This window comes from Enoplosus armatus, chromosome 12 (assembly GCF_043641665.1).
Source record: "Enoplosus armatus isolate fEnoArm2 chromosome 12, fEnoArm2.hap1, whole genome shotgun sequence".
Classification (NCBI taxonomy): Eukaryota; Metazoa; Chordata; class Actinopteri; order Centrarchiformes; family Enoplosidae; genus Enoplosus; species Enoplosus armatus.
Window position 1 is genome coordinate 18894013 of NC_092191.1, and position 23634 is coordinate 18917646.

Genomic DNA, 23634 nt, shown 5'->3' on the forward strand with positions numbered 1-23634 from the left:
TTTCCATTTCCACTGAGTCTCAACTCTGCTCCTCTCTTGTTTTGGCTGTAAGCAAATATCTAATATTGAGAAGCTGTTTAAGTTTCTCAGGTTTTAGAGACAGAAACTTGTGTAATGTCACCGTATTTTGAGCATAAAATTCAGCAGCCTGTGCATTTTGTTTATGACATAAAACAAAAGATGCCTTAAGTAGGTTGGCATCACTACAGGGATGATATATTGATTCTAGGACGTGGGATTCTTATAAGATTAAAATATACAAAACAAAACATTAAACCTGTCAACCCTTCCTACTTCATCCCTTCCATTATTAGGATTTTGACTCTGTAATTTTGATGTAACAACAACAGGTACAATTTGAAACGGTGAAATTTCACTGTTCTGAATCAGCTGGTTGACTCCTTTGTGACTGAAACACTACATCAGTATCTGCTGGAAAGGAAAGCAAAGACAAAGTATTATTGATTAAAGTATTGACTAAAATAGCTCTGTGACAGACTGGTGACCTGTCCATGGTGTCTCAGTGTAATGGAAGGCTCCAGCCGGCCTTAATGGGAATTAATAAAGGAAATTAATAAATGACTAAAAATAGAACCTCATGGGAACATTTCCTGGTTTACTTTATGCACCACAGTGATAACAGATCCCATGTTTGAACATTAAACAAGTGATCTGTCTCCGGTTAGAGTCCACTTCAGTGGTAATCCAATTCAGAGTTGTCAGGTAGTGTATCATCACAGATAAGAGAGTTGTTTTTCCAGTTAGAACAACAGGGGGAAAAAGTAGTTAATGAAAAGACGAAGAAAATATCTGGGGGCTTATGAAATAATTGTGAAAGTCATTAAACAATAAAGCTTATTTTTAGTAATCAAATTAAGCTTGTAATTAATAATTACAATAAATATATAGACTTGTGTTTATGTCCACAGTGCATGCATTGATAAAACATGGAATAAAAAGATATAGTCTTTGGAATTCTGTGATAATAATAATAATAATAATAATAATAATAATAATAATAACGCCTTATTAATAATAAAAAGGTTATTATTATGAAGAAGGAGTTCCAGCGTGTTTGATGACGACACTCGTTTGCAAAGCTCCCATTGGTTAGTTTTTGACCGGAAGTAGACTACGACCCACTCTTTTCTCTTTGCTCCGTGGCATTTTGCGACACAGGCAACCTGCCGCTGCTGGTTTTATACTAAATCCACGGCTGTAAGCAGAGGCAGGAATGGACAAAGACGGGAATAGGTGAGTAACTGGTTTCACGCTATTACATCTGCTAAGCCGGCTCTCTAACGCATATAAAATATCCCGAAAGCGTAGCGAAGCTCCGGACATCGCTAAGCTAGCTGCAGAACCCTGTGAATATCCGGTTTGGGCTTTTCAAAGTAACTGTAAGTGTAAGTATCACAATTTCCAGGGGGACAAATTGTGCTTAGATTCGATGCCACACTTTATAGAGCCGTGTTCTGAGTAGCTTTAACAAAACTTAATAATTCTGAACGATGGCCAAAGTATGTGCATGACTCAATTTAAATACCAAACTCACTGTAAAGCTTTATTTTACAAGATTAACTAGAATTTATTTTCTAATTTAAACATAAGAGCAGCCAAATCATCATCATGTTGAGATGTAGGCAGACTTATTCTTAACAATCTTATTGTGAACACAACCCACTTTTGTCTGCTTAAGTAGTAACAATTAAGTAAATTCACTGGAATTTACGAGTCCCTGTTGATGTATGAATGTGTAGTCTTTATGAGCTTACTGCCACCAAGACTGTTGAGACATACGGTGTATTCATACCAATACGATGATTACAATGTGAAACTTGTACTGTAGGCTCCAGCCAGACCCGTGTTGCATTGATTTTTATCCTAGTCCTTGGTGGCTGGAAAGAAGACAAAGCCAAGATACATTTAGGACATTGTTTATTATGTCAAAGTAGCAGGAGTGTCAGGGTGTTACACACAAACCAAGCTGTATGTTGAGTAAGCAGATCCTATAAGTGATCCGCTTGGATTTAAAAGTGACAAAGCCACAGAGCTTAATGTGTAATGTCACCGACGGTGCAAAGCAGAAATCCTCCCAGGTGGTTCACCATGAACATACAATTCCAGGGGTTGCAGATCTGATACATGCTGTGCTTTGTTTCTGTCATTAATTGAACTCTACTGAACTTCAAACGCTGTAAGCTTAATGTCTGTCTCTGTTTGTGTGATATACGTACACATTGTGTTGTGAAATATGACTTCCCTTTCGGAGTTGTGGATGGGCTGTGTTAAATTCAGCATAAAAATAGTCCAACAAGCAGTTCTCAAAGTGCAATGTTTGATATTGGTTCCTCTTTTTTTGAGTGGTTAAAACATTCATCAGCAGAATGGCCGGCCCCTTGGTAAATATTTTTATGTCATGTTTATGTTTATAAAGTAGTTATTATGTTTGCTATTTTGGAGGCTCATATTAGACTGCTGGATATCTGCATGATGGTGGCATTAAACTCTCATTTTCAAGAGGAAAACAAAAAGTGGTACCCACTAGGAATACAGTGGATTTGGACAAGAAAAAGGTGTTTAGGTAAAAAAAAAAAAACCCATCTCTTTTATGTCAAGCTACTAAGAAATAGTTTGATAACTACTACAGCAGTGGTTTCCAGCTCTGGCCCTTTGAACTCAGAGCCCTGCTGGTTTTCATTATAGCCGTCTTGAACCTGATTTACACATGCGGGGCCAGGTGAAGACCACAAGTGTCAGGATAGAAAAACAGCATTACTTTGTGTGCTGACGGCTGGATCTGTAGGTTTGCCTGTGTGACCTTCTAGCAACAAAGGTGTGTGATATGTGGTGGATAAGATTATGTGTATAAGCACTGCAAGGCTAGACACTGAGGGTTTCCCGCCCGGCACCAGAACTGAAGAAACCATTCAGAACACAGATATAAGGCCTTGTATGAAGTCACAAGATAATGAATATGAATACTGTGGTTGTTTAAAACACTTTGTCCCGATGTTGCATCCTTCCATACCAAGAGGTCCCTTATGGCATCTACAGTTAATTGTATAGCCGTTCTGGAGAGAGTCGTGCTTTTATTTTGGTATGGCAGCAGTTAAACCGGAAGTCAATCTCCAGTACCTTGCTGTGTAACTCGCCCCCCAGTTTTCTCTCTGTGCTGTTGTTTAGCTGAGCGCTAGCTACCGTGTGCTAGCTCTCCAGGTGTAGCTAATTCCTTGTCTCTCCAGGTTTCAGTTGAATCTTTAAAATGTAAAATCCTCGTGGACGTTGGACACACATTGAACATGTTGTCACAGAAAAATGTCTTATTCACTGACTGAATGAAATTGTTGCTGGCAGGTTGGTTGCTTGAATAGTAACAGTGTTGTATTTAGACAGTGTTATTGTCTGATTATCTGTTGATCCCCAGTGTTTTAATCTGAGCCAGAACTATTTATAGAAATGTCTTCACTAGTGGCTCCCTGTGAAGTGAAAGACCTTTTGTCTCATTGTGGATTTCTGTGATTTTCCCTAGATGATCATCGCATGGATTTACACAGGACAAATGTATTAAGACACTGTTAGGTTGGAGCCAAGAAACAAGACCTTCCCAGTAAAATGAAACGCCCCTCCAAACCTCTAAGATGATGTGCAGAGGCATATTGTGAGTAATGTGATCAGAGGGGGGAAAGAATGCAGACTTGCCAGCAATAGCTTGTATGCGAGTGTGATGCCCAGGCGGGGGTTGCCGTTCCAGGGCCGGGTCCGCTGGCTCTTCCTGGGCCTCTTCCTGCTGCTGGTGCTGCTGCTGTTCGCATACCTGCTGGAGTGCACCCCTCCAGCTGATGCCAGCCTGGTCCTGCCCGGCCTAGCAGGGGAGGCCTACGGGAAGGAGTACTACCAGGCCCTGCTGCAGGAACAGGAGGAGCGCCACCTGAACCGTGCCGCCAGTCTCAAGCGCCAGATTGCCCAGCTCAAGCAGGAGCTGCAGGAAATGAGTGAGAAGTTAAAGCTTCTGCAGGACAAGAAGGAGCTCCCCGGGGTGCAGGGCCTGACTGAGACTAAAGACCAAGAGCCGGGAGATCTGCTGGAGTACCTGCACTCTCAGATCGACAAGGCTGAGGTCAACACAGGGGCACGCCTCCCCAGCGAGTATGCCCTGGTGCCCTTTGAGAGCTTCACCTCGTCCAAGGTGTACCAACTGGAGATGGGGCTGACGCGGCACCCAGAGGAGAAACCCGTCCGCAAAGACCGCAGGGACGAGCTGGTGGAGGTCATCGAGGCTGCGCTGGACATCATCAACAACCCTGATGAGGAGGATGGCGTGGAGGAAGACATGCCGATGCAGAGACAAACCTACACAGAGGGTCACTTTTCTGAAGGTAATATCTACACTACCTGACTGCGAACGATGGCTGTAACTGATATGTTTTCTCAGTGTGGCGCTGTTTCTCATATTATTTCACAGGACTGTACAGGACAGAGCGAGACAAAGGGACGCTTTACGAGCTCTTCTTTGCCAAAGAGGATTCCAGCAGCTTCCGCCACGTCACGCTCTTCAGGCCTTTTGGTCCCTTAATGAAAGTCAGGAGCACATCTGTAGAAACATCAGGAATGATAATTAACATCATTGTGCCGCTGGCGGGCAGAGTAGAAACTTTCTCACAGTTCTTACAAAACTTCAGGTGAGACTGAACCAGAAACTGTTCCTGTCTTCTAGACATGACCCAGCATGTTCTCTTCAAATGTGCTTTCAGTAATGTTGGCCTGTTTTCATCATTGTTGTGCAATAAGATATGTAGTGTTCTTAATTCATTTGAAAAATGCATAATATCTGGTTTTAGGGAGGTGTGCATACAGCAGGACAGACGAGTACATCTCACCGTGGTTTATTTTGGGAAGGAGGGCCTTCAGGAGGTGACGTCTTCTTTGGAAAAACTGTCAAGGTTTGTCCTTTCCCTGAGAAAGAGCTTTTGGTATGCTTGTGCAAGATATGTGGGTAATGTGTCATGGGAATTTAGAACTACTGCATTTGTTGTTTTTCAGGGAGGAGAGCTTCTCCAATTACACTCTGATCCCAGTGGACGAGGAGTTTTCACGAGGTCGGGGGCTGGATATCGGAGCCCACGCCTGGAAGAAAGGCGACGTCTTAATGTTTTTTTGTGACGTTGACATCCACTTTACTCTGGAGTTCCTTAACACCTGTCGCCTCCACTCTGCTCCAAGTACGTTTATACATGTTACTGCTCAGATTCACTTGATGTTTACAGGTCGAGTGTCACTGAATATACTAAGTTGTACTTGACTTTTTGTTTTGTAGATAAGAAAGTCTTCTATCCAGTGGTGTTCAGTCTGTACAATCCTGCCATAGTCTATGGAAATTTGGAGCTGGCTCCACCAGCTGAACTCCAACTGGTAAGACTGAAAGTTCACATTTTAGCTCTAAACAGTATTTCTAGAAAGATGATTTAAATCTGTGTCTACTTCTTCTCCCACATCGAAACATCCAGAATCTCTGAATGTGCAAATATTGTTAATTTCAAAACTTTAACTACTGGATGCAAGATGTCTTCACTGGAAAGTCCATTCTCTGTGCATGTGCACCAGAGGTTTAAGTCTCTACATCACACTTAATAAGTTGCATGATTGGCTTCCAAACTAGTTGTGATGTCACAAAATCCTGCTCTACGTACACGTCTTAACCTCAGATTGAAGGTGAACGCAGAGAAACCCTTCAGCAGCTGAACGTGAAAACGGTCTTCTAGTGTCAAACATCATGCAGCACAGTGAAGCTCAAAGTGACGTAACAATAAGCGAAACACATTTTGAGTGGAAGGGGACTTTAATTTAAAATGAAAAAATCTCTTTTCAAATAGATTCACAAAAAAGATGCTGGATTCTGGAGAGATTTTGGCTTTGGAATGACGTGTCAGTATCGCTCAGATTTCCTGAATATCGGTAAGCACTGATCACTCCATGTGATTCATACTTAATATACTCAGAAACAACTGATAACGCTGACTGACGATTGATTTTATTCCTCCAGGTGGGTTTGACCTCGAAGTCAAAGGCTGGGGTGTGGAAGACGTCCACTTGTACAGGAAGTATCTTCGGAGCGACCTGATAGTGATTCGGACGCCGGTGTCCAGCCTTTTCCACCTGTGGCACGAGAAGCAGTGCGCAGACGAGCTGACGCCGGAGCAGTACCGCATGTGCATCCAGTCCAAAGCCATGAACGAGGCCTCCCACTCTCACCTGGGCATGTTGGTGTTCCGCGAGGAGATCGAGGCTCACCTTCGCAAGCAGGCCTTCAAGACTCAGAGCAAAACAGAGGACTGAACAAGCCTCCACACACCCAGCGTCATTCCAACGTTAAAGACTGTGAGGTGCTGACTATATCAACACACTGCAAGACGTGTTTACATGGATCCTTCTGCATTTCACCGCACAGCTGTAGACAAATGAATGTACAAAAACGAGCATTGATCAGTGTGTAACCTCTCAGCATGGTACGACTCGTATTGAAGAGCCACAGCAGAATCAAACGCGAGTAAACGATCAAATTGGTGATATTTAACCTGCTGAAGGAAAACCTACACCTGTAACAAGTAATATATCCTTTGGATTTAGGTGGACGTTGTATTTTACGTATTAAAATCAATTCAATAAGCATGCCATTATTATCTTGGGAAACATAGTCATTGAGCCTGCTTCAAACACAGCACCTGACTTGCAACCGTTTTCACGCTGCTGCTCCGCTGCCTTTCACTGCTGAATGTGACGTCAGCCGAGACAAGATCAAACACACTCAGCTGTCAACGTTTAGAGTGGCTAGTTACAAGTCCAGCTAGACAACTATTTATTTACTGTTGACAAAAGGAAAAATAAGACGTTGCACTTTCTATTAATTATATTTTTGGGGCTTTTTGCCTTTTATTGACGGTGACCGTAGAGAGAGAGACAGGAAAGGCAGGGGAGAGACTTGCAGCAAAGGTAAGGACTACGCCTTGATACATGGTACACACTCTTATCAGGTGAGCTACAGAAGTTAAGGTACAAGTTGACCTCACAAGAACGTTCTACTGATTCCCAGCTGTCTGCAAATACAAGATCGGAGAAATGTACAATCTTTCACCTTTTACAGCATATTGGCAGTTGTGTATGGAGCCATACTGTTCTGTTAGTATATTTATAGGTTGTTTCAGACTGAAAATGTGGTTTTAAAAAAAAAAAAGGGACCTTTTTGTGTGTTTTATGTGACAGTCACCATCTTATTTTGCTGATGACGGCTTCCAAGTGATCAGTTGAACAGAGAAGCATGTTGATTTAAATAGTTAAAGAGCCAGGAGCAAGGATGTGCTTATAGCATGCAGGGCTATGATATCAGGTCTGTGTGGACCAGTATTATTTGTCTAAATAATAAAGATTTGTCATTTCTGCCCGGTGAGAATCGCTCACAGCAGTATGATTCCTAATACTGGACTGAGATTGAATGTTACAGCCACTCCTGTAAATACTTTTCTAATCTTTCTTTGTTTCATACATGCGAGTTGAACGCGTTCGTCGTACGTGCCTACAGGTTTAAAGCGAAATGAAATGAAATGTTGAAGAGATTGTTTGTTTGAAGCGGTGTTCGCAGCTGTAGGCCTGATCATTTTATTCGATCCCATGAGAGCGGATGTTGCAGCTCAACAGTCACAGAGGTTAGAGGCGTAATGTTAATGAGTACAGCTGTCAAAACTCTACGTAGAGCAGGCAAGAAGTGCTTTATTCTTCTCACAGCGAAAGCAGGTTATTCTTGCATCTCATCCTGTACTGTAATTATTCAGTGTTTTTGCATATTACAATTACAGCTTTTTGTAGATAGTGTTAAAGTCTCCTCACCCTGCAGGAGAAATGTTACATGTCTGTCTTCCTCTCAGCAGAGCACAACAATTCAAACAGAAAGAACCTGTGCAAGGAAATGATTTATTTTGACATTTTGGCCATGAAATAAAACTTACAAGAAGGCTGCATTAACTGCTGCTATGTCATTTCTGCTTTTGATTTGATGATGCATATTTTCAGTAAACTTGACCAGTTCTATAATTTATACTATAAAAATGTAATATCAAACTTGTCAAGTGTCTTTGAATCTACAAGCTTTCTTAATTTAAGACAAATGGCATAATACAATTGTATTATTCATCTGTATACAATAAACTACATGAATACAAAATAAAAGAAGGAAAAAGCATAATCAAAATCCAGGACATGAAATAAACCAAATGGGGAAGTTTCATACAGGCTTATTTTCATCTCAGGTACTTCATTGTATTAATGTGCTAGCTGCTCTGGATGGATCCCCACGGTCCTGTAGATCTCTTTGAGCAGCAGCAGAGCGGTGTCTTCAGATTGCCTACAAAACAACAGAAGTGTTATAATAGAAAAGGTCTTATCTTCATCTGTGCTTGAGCTTCATGCCGTTTTTCCATGGAAGACATTTTGTCACAGTAGGAAAAGCCCAGGTGTAAAGAATAAAATGAATTATGGCTGAATTCTATTTAGCTGCTTTGGTTTCAGGGTCCTAAAGATATTTAGTTTACTATAAAGTCAATTCTCACATTTGAGAAGCTGGATGCATTCCATTTTAAACTATTGTTAGCATGCAGTGGTAAAAAGCCTGAATGACATGAAGTTCTCTGTACCAGTAGCAGAGGTGACTCTGGAGGGCAAACAGGTACTCGTTGAAACTCTCGATGGGCTTCTCCTGCAGGACGTAGTCGATGCGATTCCCTCCGTTCAGCATCCCGATCTTCACCTGGGGCTCCTCTTCTCTTTGTGGCTCAGGGCTCTCTGGGATCTTGTGCTCTGTGAGAAACCAGCATGGACGTCAAAAATCTCACACAAAACATAAATAACTCGAGTGAAGAGTCACAAACCGGAGAGAAGCTCACCCTCCTGCTCTTGCTTCTCCTGCTCTGCGATCTGATTGGCTACCATGGCCAGCTCAGCCTGAAGCTGGGCAGACCCCGTGTGAGCGCGAGCAAACTCGTTGAGGGTCTGCCAGGCGGTCCTAAGGGAGCTGATGAAACCGTGCTTCAGGTCAGAGCCCATCCTGGAGAGACTCTCCTTCAGCTCTGAAACACATTCAATCCATCGGCATGAAAACGCGTTTCACATGTAATCAATAAAGTTTTTTTTTAATCCGAACCAAAACCAATTTCTGGCATTCCAACATATATCTATGAAGAGGGAAATTGACAAATGTAATTATTTTACTATTATTAGACATCTATTTGTCTTTAAAATGAAACAAGACGACCAATTGTCCATATTGTCCTCTTCTTAATGTTAAAATTCTAAAAAACATCCATCTTCATTTTGACCTTCAGCTTAAATTTTTCTGCAAAAGCAAATCACTGTTCATTCTGTTTTGCCATTTTATTACACCACAGCAAGTTCAATGTAACAATAGAGCCTTTGTATTTTGCCTCCACACAAATGAGGGCACCCCGCCCTTAAGGGGCAGAGAGGCCTGAGCAGAGGACACAGCATGCAGGGACACAAGACAACGACTCTCTTATGAAGACATGGAACTGTGTCAGCACTCAGTATTAACTCATGACACTTTAATTTACTTGTAGCATCATTTAATGTGTTATCAAAATGCATGACGACAACAGAGGTCTAGTTATCTGGAAGAAACGTGTCGTACCGAGGTGAAGCCTCTTCCTCCCTTTGTGATGTGGGATCAAAACAGGCTTCAAGTCCAAGTCTGGTATTATCATGGGCTCAATCCTGTACGCAACCGGGTCCAACTGAAAGAAAATGATGTCACTGATGAAGCCATCAGATAGTAATGCATAAAGTGACTCAGCTTTCGTCTCACTCTGATTCTACCTTTAGCTACACAGATTGTATTTTCATACAGAGTAACTAACGTGTCGGCTTAAGGCTGAAATTACTACGTTCATGTGACGATATTAAATATGTAACAAACTAATTATAGCTGATTGTGACTGAATGAAATGCCTTTGCACACTACAATAATATGTACAGACTTGAAATCAAAATAAAAAAACAAACAAGCTACAAGCCAAGTGGGTGCATAACTTCTGAGCATGTGTAGCTCAACTAGCAGTAACTCCTTCATACCGGATGGTAAATATTGAAGAATCTCTTGCATGTGGGCAGCTGGTACGCCTCTTCAATCTTCTCCAGTCCTCGGACCGTCAGGAACATGCCGATCGGAGAACCCAAGGCGAAGAAATTCACTGGCTCGAAGTCCAGAGCGTGGTAGACCACTGACACCTGCAGAACAAAACAAAAATGAAGTTCTCATTAAATGTCAAGACAAATTCAGAATCAGCTTTAACATCATCCCGCAATCACATTCACCTGCCCAGTGCCAACTTCAAAGTAATTGTAGTTGACGTGGATGGAGGAGACAGTGCCGCCCACTGGAAGCTTCTTCACAGTGAGATCAGGTGGAGCTTCAGCTGCTGCTGACGGAGGAGGCGCCGCGACCTGACTGACCTCTTTGACCTCTGCTTTCTTCTCCAGGGCTGCCTGGCGTGCGGCCTGCGTACAGGAAACCAAGACAGAGACACAAAGCGTGTTGTTGGTTCATCACCATCGGTTCGCAGGCCTCACAGGTACTCCAGAGACAAACGTACCTGCTTGGTCACTCTTTCTTTGACAAACTTGGCGATCTTTTTCCTGGGACCCAGTGGGATTCCCATCTCTTTCAGGTCCTCGATTGTGCACATCAGCTGGAAGAACGCCAGAGAGGGACAAAGTCACACAGCCAGCACTATCTTATAAAAAACGATACGTGAAGAATAACATCATAACATCAACAGCCCCAGCTGTTATCAAATTACCTCCCAGATTTGAGCAATTCAATACAGAAGCATTTAAAACATGTCTCACCGTGTCCTTAACCACATCTATTTTTTACACTGTTGGCCTTTTTGTCGACCACAAACCCCCATGGACTTACTATTTATAGGTAACACTAAAGAGGCTTTTATTCTTACAAAAGATTCTACGTCGATCCTCTCCTCATCAAAGGTACTCTTGTACTCGGACAAGCCCAGATGTTCCAGCATAGCAGCAAGATCCTCAAACTCCTCCCCGTCTTCTTTGGGCTCCTCTTCCACAGCTGGAGGGGGGACGGCATTATTTCCCTGTGTAACGGGGGCTGTCACCTGATGTGAGAGGCAGAATTTACAATTACAATGCAACATTATGTTTAAATGACCCATTATGCACATCAGTATGCCAAAAAACTGAAAAGGTTTATGATCAATTATTAGGTCACATTCGGTGGGGGCATAAATACACCGTGTTTTAATTTCAAAATCTGATGTTCTTCAACTGATTAGAGGGATAATAGATGACATGTCCCTGTACATGTTCAATGAATGAAATAAACTGACGTCTGACCTGTTGGGTGTCTCCATTAGTGGTGGGTATGAGTGGTGCGGCCAGTGCAGGAGAGCCGTTCTTCTGATTGGACAACAGGTCAAAGAGAATCAGGGAACCTGCGAGAACAAAGGAGAAACACAATCTAGGTGAAGAACTGAAGAAAAAACAAAGCCAGTGGTGTAGAAGCTCATCAACGGGTTTCTTACCCAAGCTGTGTCCGGACACTGATGTGCCTCCTCTGTAGTCTGGGTTCCTCTCCATGAACAGGGCGTAAAGTCTGTTAATCTCTTGGGCAACCGTGTCCATGATGGTCTGGCAGTAAGTGGGACTGTTGTAGAAAAGGACGTCTAACAAAGTCTCATTTGTAAAGTGACGTAACCGTCCAGTGCTGGGCAAAGTAATCTTCTTTATCCTCCTACAGAGAGAAATAAGATAAAACAAGTCTGGATACGTCTGGTGATGTGACATGTGTAGCTAAAGCCTGACAGCCTGATGCATCTCCTTCCTCTGTGCCACAGAGCTCCACTGTTGCACTGGGTGACACGTTCCTTCATTGCCAGCTGGTTCAGGAAATTAGAGCCTTTTTTTAAGCTGAAACTTTAGATTTGTAACCTGTATTTAAAAGGTGTTTAATAGCAATAACTGCACTCAGGGCTGAGCGCCACAGACGGAAAAATACATTGTTGATCAAAACCTTCCACAGCCAGCATAAACCCGCCTCTGCTCACCTGTCCACCCCTGTGGCATCCCCATGTAGAGCCGTGTGCCACTGGACAGGGAGGAACTCCACCCTGCTGATGGCGTGCTCGTCCAGCGATTTCTTAAAGTGACTATGCAGCAGCTTCAGTGACACACTGCGGAAGTCGTCCACTGAAAGCACCAGGGTTTGTACAGTTTATTTATTTACAACACTGTCACCATGGAAGGTACACCAATGAAGGCAAACGTCAGGATTGTATGGTACTCACCGCACTCGACCATGCTCCTGAACCTCAGGTCACACACAGGACCGATTCCATGAACCATGAACACAAGATGATCCACCTTGGGGAGCTCACCTGACAGAGGTGCACAGGATGGAGATATTGCAGCCAGTCATTACCCTGTTTACATCTTAACATGCACCTGACATTAAAATGCATCTCACAGATAATTACGGTTTTATGTCCTTTGAAAAGCCACATCTCTATCTGAACTCTGGTTGGATCAATGAGCACACAGTTTATTTCCATTTACACGGGGGGTCTAAAATGACATAGTACAAGCTGAGTTATGGGGTTTTTCTTCCCCATAAGCGCCTACGCTTTGATTAAATGAACTTGGGTACAGAGGAACTTGACTACCATCAGGCACTTCATCGTGGTCATCATCGATCCCTCTCTTCACCACTCGGGGCCTGGTCTGCCCGTCCTGAGTTGTTCCCCACTCATCTGGTAAGGAGGAGGGCTGAAACTGCACAATCACCTACAGACACAAACACAACTCATTCAATCAAACTAATAGGATTAGTCACAATCACAGGACCACCACTTAACACTAATCACACCAGGGTTTACCTTTGGATTGTGCATGACAATGGTCTCTCCTGAGGGGAACTCCAGTCTGCGGTGCCACTGGTTGGTAGACACGGCTTTCTTATATTCTGTCTGAAGTTGAAGACACAAGTATGTACAGTCATTGACAATACAAACATTGCACATGAGATGAAGAACTCTGGATGAAGAATTACGTTTGACTGGAAGAAGCAATGTAACAAAAAAGATTTTATTACACATTACACATTTTATTAACACAACAACTGTTTTCTGGTCAGATGTAGCAGTGAGACAAACCTCCAGCTTGTTGCTAAACTCCTCAGAGTAAGGAATAAAGCGACTATCCGTATCCCCTTTGTAGAACCAAGAGCAGCGCCGGACCTCTGTAGGCTCCTCCTCCCAGTACACTGGAGTCCGTATGCGGTCGTAGAGCTGCACGTCGTAACGCCCCCCATCTGTACGCACGATCACGTTTTCTGGGTCCGGTTGAACTGGAGGAACAAAAAGCCCGCAAAAAAGACGTTAGAGCGGATCACAGCTTGAGAGCACCAACACTGCCAGGGTTAGCTCTGATTTCTTCATCACACCTGAGTTATAGGTCTCCTCCAGCTGAAGGGAATCAATGATACTGAAAGGAAGCCAGACGCTCTTTGATTCCACTTGCTTGCAGTAGAACCAGTGCGGCTGAACAGGCTCGTAGACATTGTAGTTGTATGGCATCATGGGACCAGCGGGAACTAAAGCTCCAGCAGTGGTGGCTGAAGGTGGAGGCGCTTGAATCTGTGTGGGAGGAGGCTGAGGAGAGAAGAAAAAACATCTGACTATAAAATCATTGATGATGATTACATTCGAGGCTGTAGCTCGTGCTCTTGACAGTCATTTCGTTAACTTAATGAGTTAATCAAGTACTGGACAAACAAATCCCACACAGTGAGTGATTAGCTTATGTGTACCTTTGTGAATGTGGGTCCTGACAGCGGGAATGTCTGAGGCGGGGAGCTGAGAGAATATGGATTCTGCTGAGGTGTGTGTGTTGGTGGCAGAACCTCTGGAGCTGGGATATAAGGACTGGCTCTGCTGCTGATGGGGGTGTGTCGGTACGGGTTATGGCTCTGTGGCTGCATCTGGGGAGGTGGTGGGGTCATTGTGGTGGGGGGAGGAGTGTGGCGCCCCATAGGGCTCTGGTAAACTGCACTCCCAAACGCCGGAGGAACAGGGTTCATTTGTGAGCCCGGAGGCGGTGGTGGAGCCATGCCGACACTACTGGGAACAGAAACCGGGCCTGTTGTTGTCGGGGCTGCTGACAGGGCCGGCGGTGGGCATGGTGACTGGCCGATGGACGCGAACGGGTCACTGCTGGTTACGGGGCTGGAGAAGTAGTTGAATGTAGAGGGCGCTGGTCCATTCCCGGAAGTCTGACCTAGAAAGCTGTCTTCTTCTCCAACATCAGTGGAATCATCTAATGAATCAAAACAGAGTAAAACTTTTAAATTGAAGGAAAAGTGAGCACATTTATTCGTGAGCCTGCAAGGGCCATCCAAAACACCTGACACATTTAAACACAAGAGGGGAAGTGGGCATGTGCATATACTAGCAGGGCTGCAGCAAACGATTATTTTCAATGGTTCAGTCTACAAAATGCCAGAAAACAGAGATAAATGTACTGAATGACTTGTTTTGTCAAACCAACAGTCTAAAACCCAAAGATATTCAATGTACAGTGATATAAAACCGAGAAAAGCTACAAATCCTCACACTTGAGAAACTGAAACCAGTGTTTCTCCTTGGAAAACGATTCAAATCGATTAATTTTATTCGAACTAACTGATTAATCAACCAATCACCTCAGCTCTATATAATATTATATCAGTACTCATTACAAGAGACACCTGAGATCCAGGATGCAGTGAAAGTAAAAATACAGGTCCATTTGAACTACAACCCAGATTACAGCAAAATATAGCTAATTTCACCAGTTTTAAATGTGTCAGTTGGAAGGATGGGGCCAATTTTAAGACTTAACAGAGAATGTTTTGATAACATGATCTCTCTACACATCGTCTTCATGTAATAATAAAACATCAGACAGGGACAGTCTGACCAAACCACATCACTGTTTATTAGGCTAGCCTGCCTGACAAGCGACTGTGAGCTCTGACACCGTTTCTTTCTGTTTCAGCTACTTTTACAGCTGACAGCAGCACAGGAACCCGGTTAGCTAGCTAGCTTAGCCTGCTAAGGACACCGATAATGTTTAGACATTTCCTCAGTAGGTATTTCGTCTCACCTCCTGACAACACCGCCGGACCAGTGGCTTGACTCACTGGCATGAAAGGCAGATTGAAGTTAAACTCCGGAGCGGCGCTGAACAGTAAATTTGCACTGGTGTTGGCAGCATTATTATTTTTTCTATCTGCCATTTTCCCCAAGAATTACACGTAGCCACTACCGGAGGAGGCAGGCAGTACACGCTCAGTTCTCCAAACAGCCTGTTCCCCAGCCCTCACAGTTTTTAAAGATCTCTAAAGCATCAACAGTGGCTCAACGTACGGCGAGACAGGCTCACACATCGTTTATAGATCTGCTACAACCACGCAGGTCATTTGGCCACAGTTCATTGGTTGCAGGAAAAACAAACTCTCTCTCTCACTACTGCCTCCTACAGGCCAAATAGATTACTTACACTGTGGCATTTTATCTTTTCAAATGAGCTAAAGTAAAAAAAAAAAGCTGTTTTAAATGATGTTATATAAAGAATAAATACATTTTCTCCTCACTAGACTCCAAACCTCAAATTAAAAAAAAGCACCCAGCCCTTTGAAGTACAGTAAGCGGTCCAGCCGGTGTGATAGCTCCGGGATCCGGTTCGTCTCTGCGTGCAAAACAAACGAACTACGCTCTTCGACTGGTGACGCAAATTTCCCGCCCTCACTTCTGCTATCCGGTCTGTGCGAAAGTTAACAAAATAGTGTTTTCACAGAGAATTTACTTTGATATATTTTATATTCTTCGGACGCTTGTCACTGGCTAATGATGCCTTCCACACATGACTGGATTAACAACCCTCTCGGTGTTGTCGAAGGGATGTTTGGTAAGAGACACACCGGAACTTCACTCTTTGACAGCTAACGTTAACGCGTGAACTTAGCAAGTTAGCTACAATGGCTACGTACCATGCTAACTACCATGCTCATCACATGTAGCTGTGCTTTTCCTATCCTTCCGAAATAACTGTTAGCAAATAACTTAGTTTCAGCGGTTAGGGTTGGACGTTATCCCTAAAGCGCTGCTTTGTTGCAGCCTGTACCCACACCTGTTCACTTTTAGTCAGAAGAAGAAGTGCCGGGTGTGCAGTTTGATCTGGAGACCTGAGTTCACACATCTACACTGAAAGCCCGCAACATAGAGCATTCAGGGCTCCTTTAAGTGTCGCTTAACTTCTCTGACTGCACAGAATTGGTTTGGATATAGATATATGTAGCATGTTTGTCCCAAACAGCCTCAGATGTTGTGAGATTTTTGTACTGGTGTGCTTCTTTGACAAGATATGAATGATTTTCAGTCCAGCTCCTTCAGTCCACCAATAAAAGAGCTGCTACCTGATACTGGTCATTATTTCAAAAACAAGCAGCAATTTCCTTGTGAAAGCACAGATATGTTCTGTAAGAGTCATCAGTATGAAGTATTTTATGAATAAAGTGGACAGTAATGATATGTATTCATATAAGATTCAGTTGCAGGGTCAAACTGGTCAAGGTTTTAAGACGTAATGGGTTTTTTTTATAGTTTAATTATGTTGCTAATTTGAAGAATATACACACAAATGCCAATTTCACATACAAACAAATATTGGGCCAATTGATACTGCAGCTATTTTGATGCATTTCAATTAAATTTTAAATTCCAGTTGTCCCATGCTTGTTACCTTGTGACCATTTTTATCTAATGTAACATAGCTAAATGAAACTATCTAATTTATCTGATAATGTCATCACTGTTATTCTCAAAGCCAAGGTTGTCTGTTATCATAATGACCAATTTGATTATGTTACTTTAAATGATAAATAACATTATGCGCTTGTTGATATTTTAGGTGCTTCCCAGAACAATCCAAGCTCTGGGTGGGAGGCGAAAGCGGTTGAATTCTTCAAAGATCAGCTGAAAGAAAAGGACGGTCATTCCGGGGTAATGCAGCTCTGGGATCCTTTCAGCATGTAAATTCCACAGCGATGTAAATGATGCCTGTAAATGTCAATGTCAATGACATCCACCCTCATTTTGGTGCAGGTCCCATCTTTGAACGATGTCCCGCTGCATTACCTGAAGCCCAACAGCCTGGTGAAGTTTCGCTGCTTAATCCAAGACATGTTCGATCCAGAGTTCTACATGGGAGTGTATACGACTGTTGATCCGTCTACAAAGGCTAAAGTAAGCGCGTCCTTGTTCTCTCCTGTGCAGCTATTTGCATAAGTGGAGCCCTCCCATGTGTCCAGTGCATGTGTTTTGCATTTTATAAGGTGTTCGATCATCATATTATCATCTTATTTTACTGTGTGATTATCCTCAGGTGTTGCGATGTGGAAAGTACAAAGATGTGACAGAATGTGGGGTAAGTCTGCCTCTGCTAAATCACTCAAGAGATCCACATATGCCTCAATTCAGCTTCAGCTTTGCTAAAAGTGACAAATGTTTATCTCCAGGTGGATTTTAACTCCAGAAACACTGTGACTGCAGAGAGACAGACCTTCTACTGTGTGCCAATCCCTGGAGAAAATCCCTGGGTGAAAGAGATATCCTCATGTCATACTTACCTAAAACGTGATTTTATCGTGTTCTTTGCTGCAACCAAGTATTTTTGAATACTGCTCCCTAGTTTTCCTTAATTCTGTCCCACAGCTATGCCGGCTCTAGCCAGGCGAGAGTGGTTGCCTCCACCTCGTATGCGCCGACCAGACAGAAACGTAGCTACGAGGAAGACGACGACATGGACACACAGCCGCAGAAGCAGAGGGAGCCACATACAAGTATGAGCTGCCGTTTGAGTGAAGATGGACTCATGTGTAGCTGAATGCAAAACAGGAGCATTGTCCATTTGACTACAATCAAAGTCTTTTAATAGACATGAGGCCGATGGGCTTTTTCCAGTTGTTATGGAATTGTTGGGAAATGTGGGTAAACACTGTAGTAGGTGTGCAGGCAGGTTGACAGAGAACTCGGTGCACCAGAGAAGTAAAATGTACTTGACATCACGGATTATGTTACAATAAAAAATACATACAAGGGTGAATTTTTGGCATAAATGCAGACCACTCCCCCTCTCGCTGCAGGTCCTCAGAGTCCCACAGAACAGCACGGCAATGGTGACTGCAAGCGGCAGGAGACCGAAGCTCCTTCCAGCCAGACTGCATCTGCCTCCCATCTCGACCTCAACTTCCCCCTACCGGGAGAGAAAGGCCCATCCTGCCTTGTCAAGGTGTGTTATGTCTCCAGTAGCTGGTTTTGGTGCCTTTTCTCTCATCACCTCATTGCTGTAACCTGGATGCTCGATGGTGGATGATTTAGCTCAAGTCAGCTCTAAGAGGTGATTGCAGAGATGATGCCACCATTATCAGCAGACTTTCCGAGTGTCGAACAGATGCTAAAAGGTGTGTGTTGTTGGCAGGTGTACGAGGACTGGGACCGCTTCAAACTGAACGACACACTTGAGATCTACGGGATCCTCTCTGTCAGTCCTGCTCTCAGCGCCCTGGCCGACGAGAAGTAAGACGCTTCAGTTAGGTGAATTGTCCCGCTGGTGGAGAGCTGCGTGTTTGTTACTCATTCTTGGCATGTCCACACAGAGACGCCTCCTCATCCTTCCTGGACCCTACAGAGTGCATGGAGACGGCAGAGGAGCAGAGAGTGCACAGCCCGCCAGCCTCGCTCGTCCCTCGCCTCCACATGCTCTACGCCAAGCCACTGCCACACATTAACCCCCTGCTGCCTGCTGCCACCTTGGAGGACAACGCTGCCTGTAAGGACTAATAGCAGAGTGTGAATGCTGCTTGATAACCAAATTAATCTTTTCTTTTTCCCCTGTGCGTGTGTGTGTGTGGGGCTGTAAATGCCTGTAATCATGAATACATCAGAGCTGATGTTACCTTGTCCAAATCCTGACCAATCACACTCTCAGAGGAGATGTAGGGAAATATTTACCTGCTGCAGATTACTGTCCGGGGCACAACATTCTGCATCACCACACTTTTTTACACAGATGTAAATGAGCCTAGCCACAATCCATCTGATTTGTATAAAGTGCTGCTAAATAAGACCGGATGCCGGGTTGTTTTGACACCTGTTGTACATGTCACTTTTGGAACTGCCAGTGTGTATTCATCCCACAGGAGGAAGACTGGATGAGTAAATATTGGTTAAATAGCCTGAAGTTGTCAGCTCAGCAAACAGATCAATGTTTGAATGTGTCATGAAAAATCAATCTGGGAGATTTTTGGTGAAACTCCTTTGATTAGATTATTGCTGCAAACACAGAAGAAGATACAACAGGCCTACATGATAAATATCAGTGGTGCCTCTACATAACCTCGGTGTGGTTAGTGTTGGCTAGTGTTCCTTTCCTTCAACTTACACATAATGCCCAATATGAATCCAGCCATTTTTAAAACCCTGTTTTAAACAAATAAACAACTTAAACCTTAGTTACAGTCACATTATCACATCGCCCTCCAGCTGTGTGGGGAAGCAGAAGGAAAGCCTTCCGAGAACAGGAATAATACAGCGAATGTTTTCCACTGTAAAGCTTTTAAAGCGCACATGTCTGTAGTCGCCATAGGGACCTGTTTTAACTCTTTGTCCTTCCTCCTCAGTTTTATCTTCGACCCTGAGCGAGATGGCATCTGTCAGGACAGAGCTGCTCACATACTTCACTCACGTCCTTCTGGGAGATGCCCTGGCTGCTGAGTACCTCATTCTGCATCTTATTTCTAACGTGTACGTTAAGTTCAGTCTGTAATGTTTAAGTAGGAACCTTCCTGTCTTTGTTTTGTGGCTTTGTGCTAAATCCGAAGGAGCCTTTTCATTTCACAGCGTGGTTGATTTTCTTGTAGGTACACTAGACGGGATGTTCTCCCACTGGGAAAGTTCACCTTGAACCTGAGTGGCTGTCCTACTGTCACCTCGTACACTGAACGCATCTACCAGATCATCCAGCAGCTCGTGCCTTCAGTGAGTGAACTGTGCCACTCCAAGCAACTGCCAGTACTGCTAGGTTTATTTCTTTCTTTCTGGTTGAAATGAAAGACACTGAACGTATCCCTCCCCACCCCCGCAGTCGCACTATCTGGGCATGAGCCTCCAGAACATGAACCAGATGCGGATGGTGCCTAAGAAGGACTATGTGGCCAACCGGCTAGTGAGTGGAGCCCTGCAGCTGGCCAGAAACACTTCCCTTTTCCTGGATGAAACCCAGCTGGAGCAGGGACAGCTGGACACCACAGGTGAGGCTTCTAGAAACCACGAGGGGACGACACTGAGAGGACGAACTGTGCAGCTAATGCCCTCCTGCAGCCTGTAACGCTGTTAGTACGATTTGCCTGAGCTAACGCTAACCAGGTTGGTTCTTCTTCTGTGTGTGTGTTTGTGTTTTTGCTGTGCAGGTGTGCGTAACGTCACGGCCCTGGGGAACCTGATCTCGTGGCAGAAGGTTGATTATGACTTTAACTACCACCAGATGGAATTCCCCTGCAATATTAACGTGCTCATCGCGTCAGAGGCCCGCTCGCTGCTGCCGGTGAGGACAAAGACGGATGAGGCGTGTAGCTGCGAGGCGAAAACTCACCCCCAACCACCACTGACACACACCCCCCACTCCAAACACCCCTAACCCTCCGGCCGGGGGGGGGGGGGGGGGGGTTAGGTTTCGTTCGGCGTCTCAGGAGACCGAGCTGTGTCTCACGCTGGAGTTTGTTTCCAGCCGGCGTCACACTGTCATCTCAGCTGCCATTGGTCAGCCGCAGAAACCCCTCCAGCCAGTAGCTTTGGCCCGGGTCTCACTCTGTCGCGAACAGCCCAAGGAATGTGCCGTGTGCTATTCCTGTGTGTTGGTCTAATGGGTTGCCATGGCGGCAGCTGTGTGCCACAGGAACAATCCTGGGAGAGGCGTCAGGCTCGGCCATCTATTAGTCCCGCAGTGAAGGGCAGCGCGGCTGTAAACAGCTCCCAGGGTTGATTAGAAGTCAGGAGTACATGGCTGTGTTTACATTGAACAACTATCGGCTGATGAGCAGCTGGTGGGTCAAGCTGTTCAGATGCCTCATGGTCAGCTCACCAAGGCTTTGCTCCCTTCTGGCGTGCTAGGAAGTTTTGAAAATATGCCAAACTAGGCGTGCACACATTAAGCAGGGCCTATTTTTGCATAGCAACACCTGTGAAAAAAAACTAGATACGCATATAGTGTTTCTCTGTACAAAGTTCTTCCCTGGCACAATGTCAGTATTTCTCTTTGTCTGTAACTCCACAGTCCGACTGTCAGATACACCTACAGTCTCAGGTCACCCCACCCCACCTGGAGGAGTATCTCAGCAGCATCCACATGCTTCCACAGGCATCATCGCAGCTGAACAAGTTCAGAATCTACCTGAGCGTGGCTCGGCTGCTGGACTACAGTATCTCTGATGAAATGACAAAGGTGAGATGTGCTGTCATTTTTCTTTCTTTTTTCAATCAATTGATGTAAAAATGACGCCAGTTAAATAACTTGAAACTAGTTGCTTGCAGGTTAGTTGTTCCTGCATGTACCCAGCAGGCCTTTGTGTGTCTGTTTAATGTTAACATCTGTGTGCACTAGTGTCCTTTAACTGCTTGTCCCCTTCTGGTGTCCTCAGTCAGTTGAGGATGACTTTGTAGATATGAGGAAGGACGACCCCCAGAGCGTATCTGCTGAGGACCTCCACAGGATGCTCGTTGTAGCGAGGTGGGCTGTGATTAAGTTTATATAAGCTCCTTTACTTGGCATTTCTTTCCTCTGTATCCACTCAACAATGAAAATGCCAGACATGCTAAGCAACACAAATGTTGTTCAAGCTGAGATGTGTTTGAGTGGGACATTGCTGACTGCGAATCTGTCCGCAGGTTGCTGTCTCTGAGCCTGGGACAGACGTGTCTGTCCAGAGACAGCTGGCTGAGAGCCAAACACATCGAGATGCTGCGGAGGAGCCGCATGGAGCAGCACAAGTGTGTCAACGGCAACGAGCCTTGATCACACAGACAAATGATTTGGCTTTTGTTCTTCTTTTTGATACCTAAAAAAAGTTTGTAATAAAGATGTTTTTCATATGCTGGAAATAGTTCACGTTGTGTTCAACTTTTTACAATTGCAGATAAGATTGATATATTTTCACTTAATGGACTAATAGGATTAATGGGTTGTGGGTTGTATATACAGGTACTTCTCAATGTGTATCATTAGTCACATTTTGCCTTCATTCTATGCCAGTGGTTGATGACTGTTGCTCCAGACCAATCTTTGGTAACAAAAAAAATCGAAATGTTGTTAACCTCAATAATATGTAAATACAGTAATGAGGTCTGGATTATTTCTTACAATACATTTTCATGAGTCAGTATACGTTTAGTTAGCCAGCGTGTATGAAAAGCAAACTGTTTGACATGCTGGCATGGAGACTTCCTGTTAATGGATTTGACAATAAACCTCATGCAACACTCGTTCACTCATATACTTTTTATTCCAATGGTATCTCTTCCTAAACAAAAAGTGTACAGTGCGCTTTGTTATCAAGTAACACCCAAAGAGGATAAGAATAAATAGGATACTTTAATATACAATACAATCTCAGTACACCGTGGAAAACAATGACAACAGTCAGTTGGTAAAGAGGAAAGATTTGACCGCAGACATTCAGATGGAATGGTGCTAATGCTAGAAAATGTGCTTAAACAGTGCAAATCAAATGCTTTAAGACCTCTAGTCACATGATATTTTGTCATGGTCTGGGGTCCTAACGGGAGGAGACGACAACCACAGACAACAAATGAAGAGGTGGTTGCAAATGCACTTGGTGTAAAACAAAAAGGAGAAGAATCTCACCCAGCAAATATAGGATCAAATATAATTGCCAGCTTTTGCATAAAAAAAAACAGACACCAGCACTCTAGCATCATGGTCTCTATTGGGAATGTTGAGGACTACTGTTCCTTTGAGCTTAATACAGCCAGTTTAGGACAGAGTATGTCTCTGCTCTGCTTGAGAACTGCTCCAGTGTTTGCAATCCTGAAGGAATTTAAAAAAAAAACAACACCTTTTACCCTCTGCATTAAACCTTTGCATTACAGCTATTACCTTAAAGCTTTGGCAGCACCACACACTATCAGCAGGTATACTATATGATGTAGCAGCCGTGGCTACAGTCTCACTTAACACAATTCTAGTCAGATAAAATATACACAAAGTGTCCCACATCTTGTCTGCTGGTGAGCAAGCTGAATGCAGAAAACAAATGTAACACAAAATATAAAATGTGTGACAGTTCATCTTGGGATATTTCAGCTCTAAGCAAACCGGGTGATTATTATTTGTCAAAAGTAGACAGCGATATAAACAGCAGTGGGATAAGGTGGCCCTGGTTCATTATTACTTCTGGAGGACTGTAACAAGGTCGTGTGGAAGATTTTCACT

General features: G+C 43.9%; 3 protein-coding genes across 5 annotated transcripts; 2 read left to right on the plus strand and 1 right to left on the minus strand.

Moving 5' to 3' along the window:
* The first annotated feature begins 1142 nt into the window (after window positions 1-1142).
* On the plus strand, window positions 1143-8135 carry csgalnact2 (chondroitin sulfate N-acetylgalactosaminyltransferase 2). The gene is made up of 8 exons (XM_070915837.1): window positions 1143-1254; window positions 3533-4379; window positions 4466-4682; window positions 4842-4943; window positions 5044-5222; window positions 5318-5412; window positions 5874-5955; window positions 6044-8135. The coding sequence occupies exons 2-8, from the start codon at window positions 3728-3730 to the stop codon at window positions 6334-6336; spliced, it is 1620 nt and encodes a 539-aa protein (XP_070771938.1). The 5' UTR covers window positions 1143-1254; window positions 3533-3727; the 3' UTR covers window positions 6337-8135.
* On the minus strand, window positions 7630-15364 carry sec23ip (SEC23 interacting protein). The gene is made up of 18 exons (XM_070915836.1): window positions 15232-15364; window positions 13898-14403; window positions 13532-13739; window positions 13242-13435; window positions 12966-13055; window positions 12753-12873; window positions 12378-12467; window positions 12138-12279; window positions 11616-11824; window positions 11428-11525; window positions 11019-11189; window positions 10656-10751; window positions 10378-10560; window positions 10135-10290; window positions 9695-9797; window positions 8934-9116; window positions 8685-8847; window positions 7630-8395 (listed from the first exon to the last, which is right to left on the minus strand). The coding sequence occupies exons 1-18, from the start codon at window positions 15362-15364 to the stop codon at window positions 8314-8316; spliced, it is 2928 nt and encodes a 975-aa protein (XP_070771937.1). The 3' UTR covers window positions 7630-8313.
* Window positions 15365-15904: 540 nt separating this feature from the next.
* Window positions 15905-22669, plus strand: mcmbp (minichromosome maintenance complex binding protein). Of its 3 annotated transcripts, none has more exons than XM_070915913.1 (16): window positions 15905-16035; window positions 17038-17129; window positions 17232-17372; window positions 17512-17553; window positions 17645-17734; window positions 17839-17974; window positions 18290-18417; window positions 18607-18704; window positions 18785-18957; window positions 19808-19931; window positions 20048-20165; window positions 20272-20437; window positions 20597-20730; window positions 21460-21627; window positions 21824-21912; window positions 22071-22669. In XM_070915913.1, the coding sequence occupies exons 1-16, from the start codon at window positions 15975-15977 to the stop codon at window positions 22195-22197; spliced, it is 1887 nt and encodes a 628-aa protein (XP_070772014.1). In that variant the 5' UTR covers window positions 15905-15974; the 3' UTR covers window positions 22198-22669. The 3 variants fall into 3 exon arrangements, with proteins under 3 accessions (XP_070772014.1, XP_070772013.1, XP_070772015.1); XM_070915912.1 differs by having other exon boundaries at window positions 17839-17968; window positions 18272-18417; XM_070915914.1 differs by having other exon boundaries at window positions 17839-17968.
* Window positions 22670-23634: the final 965 nt, after the last annotated feature.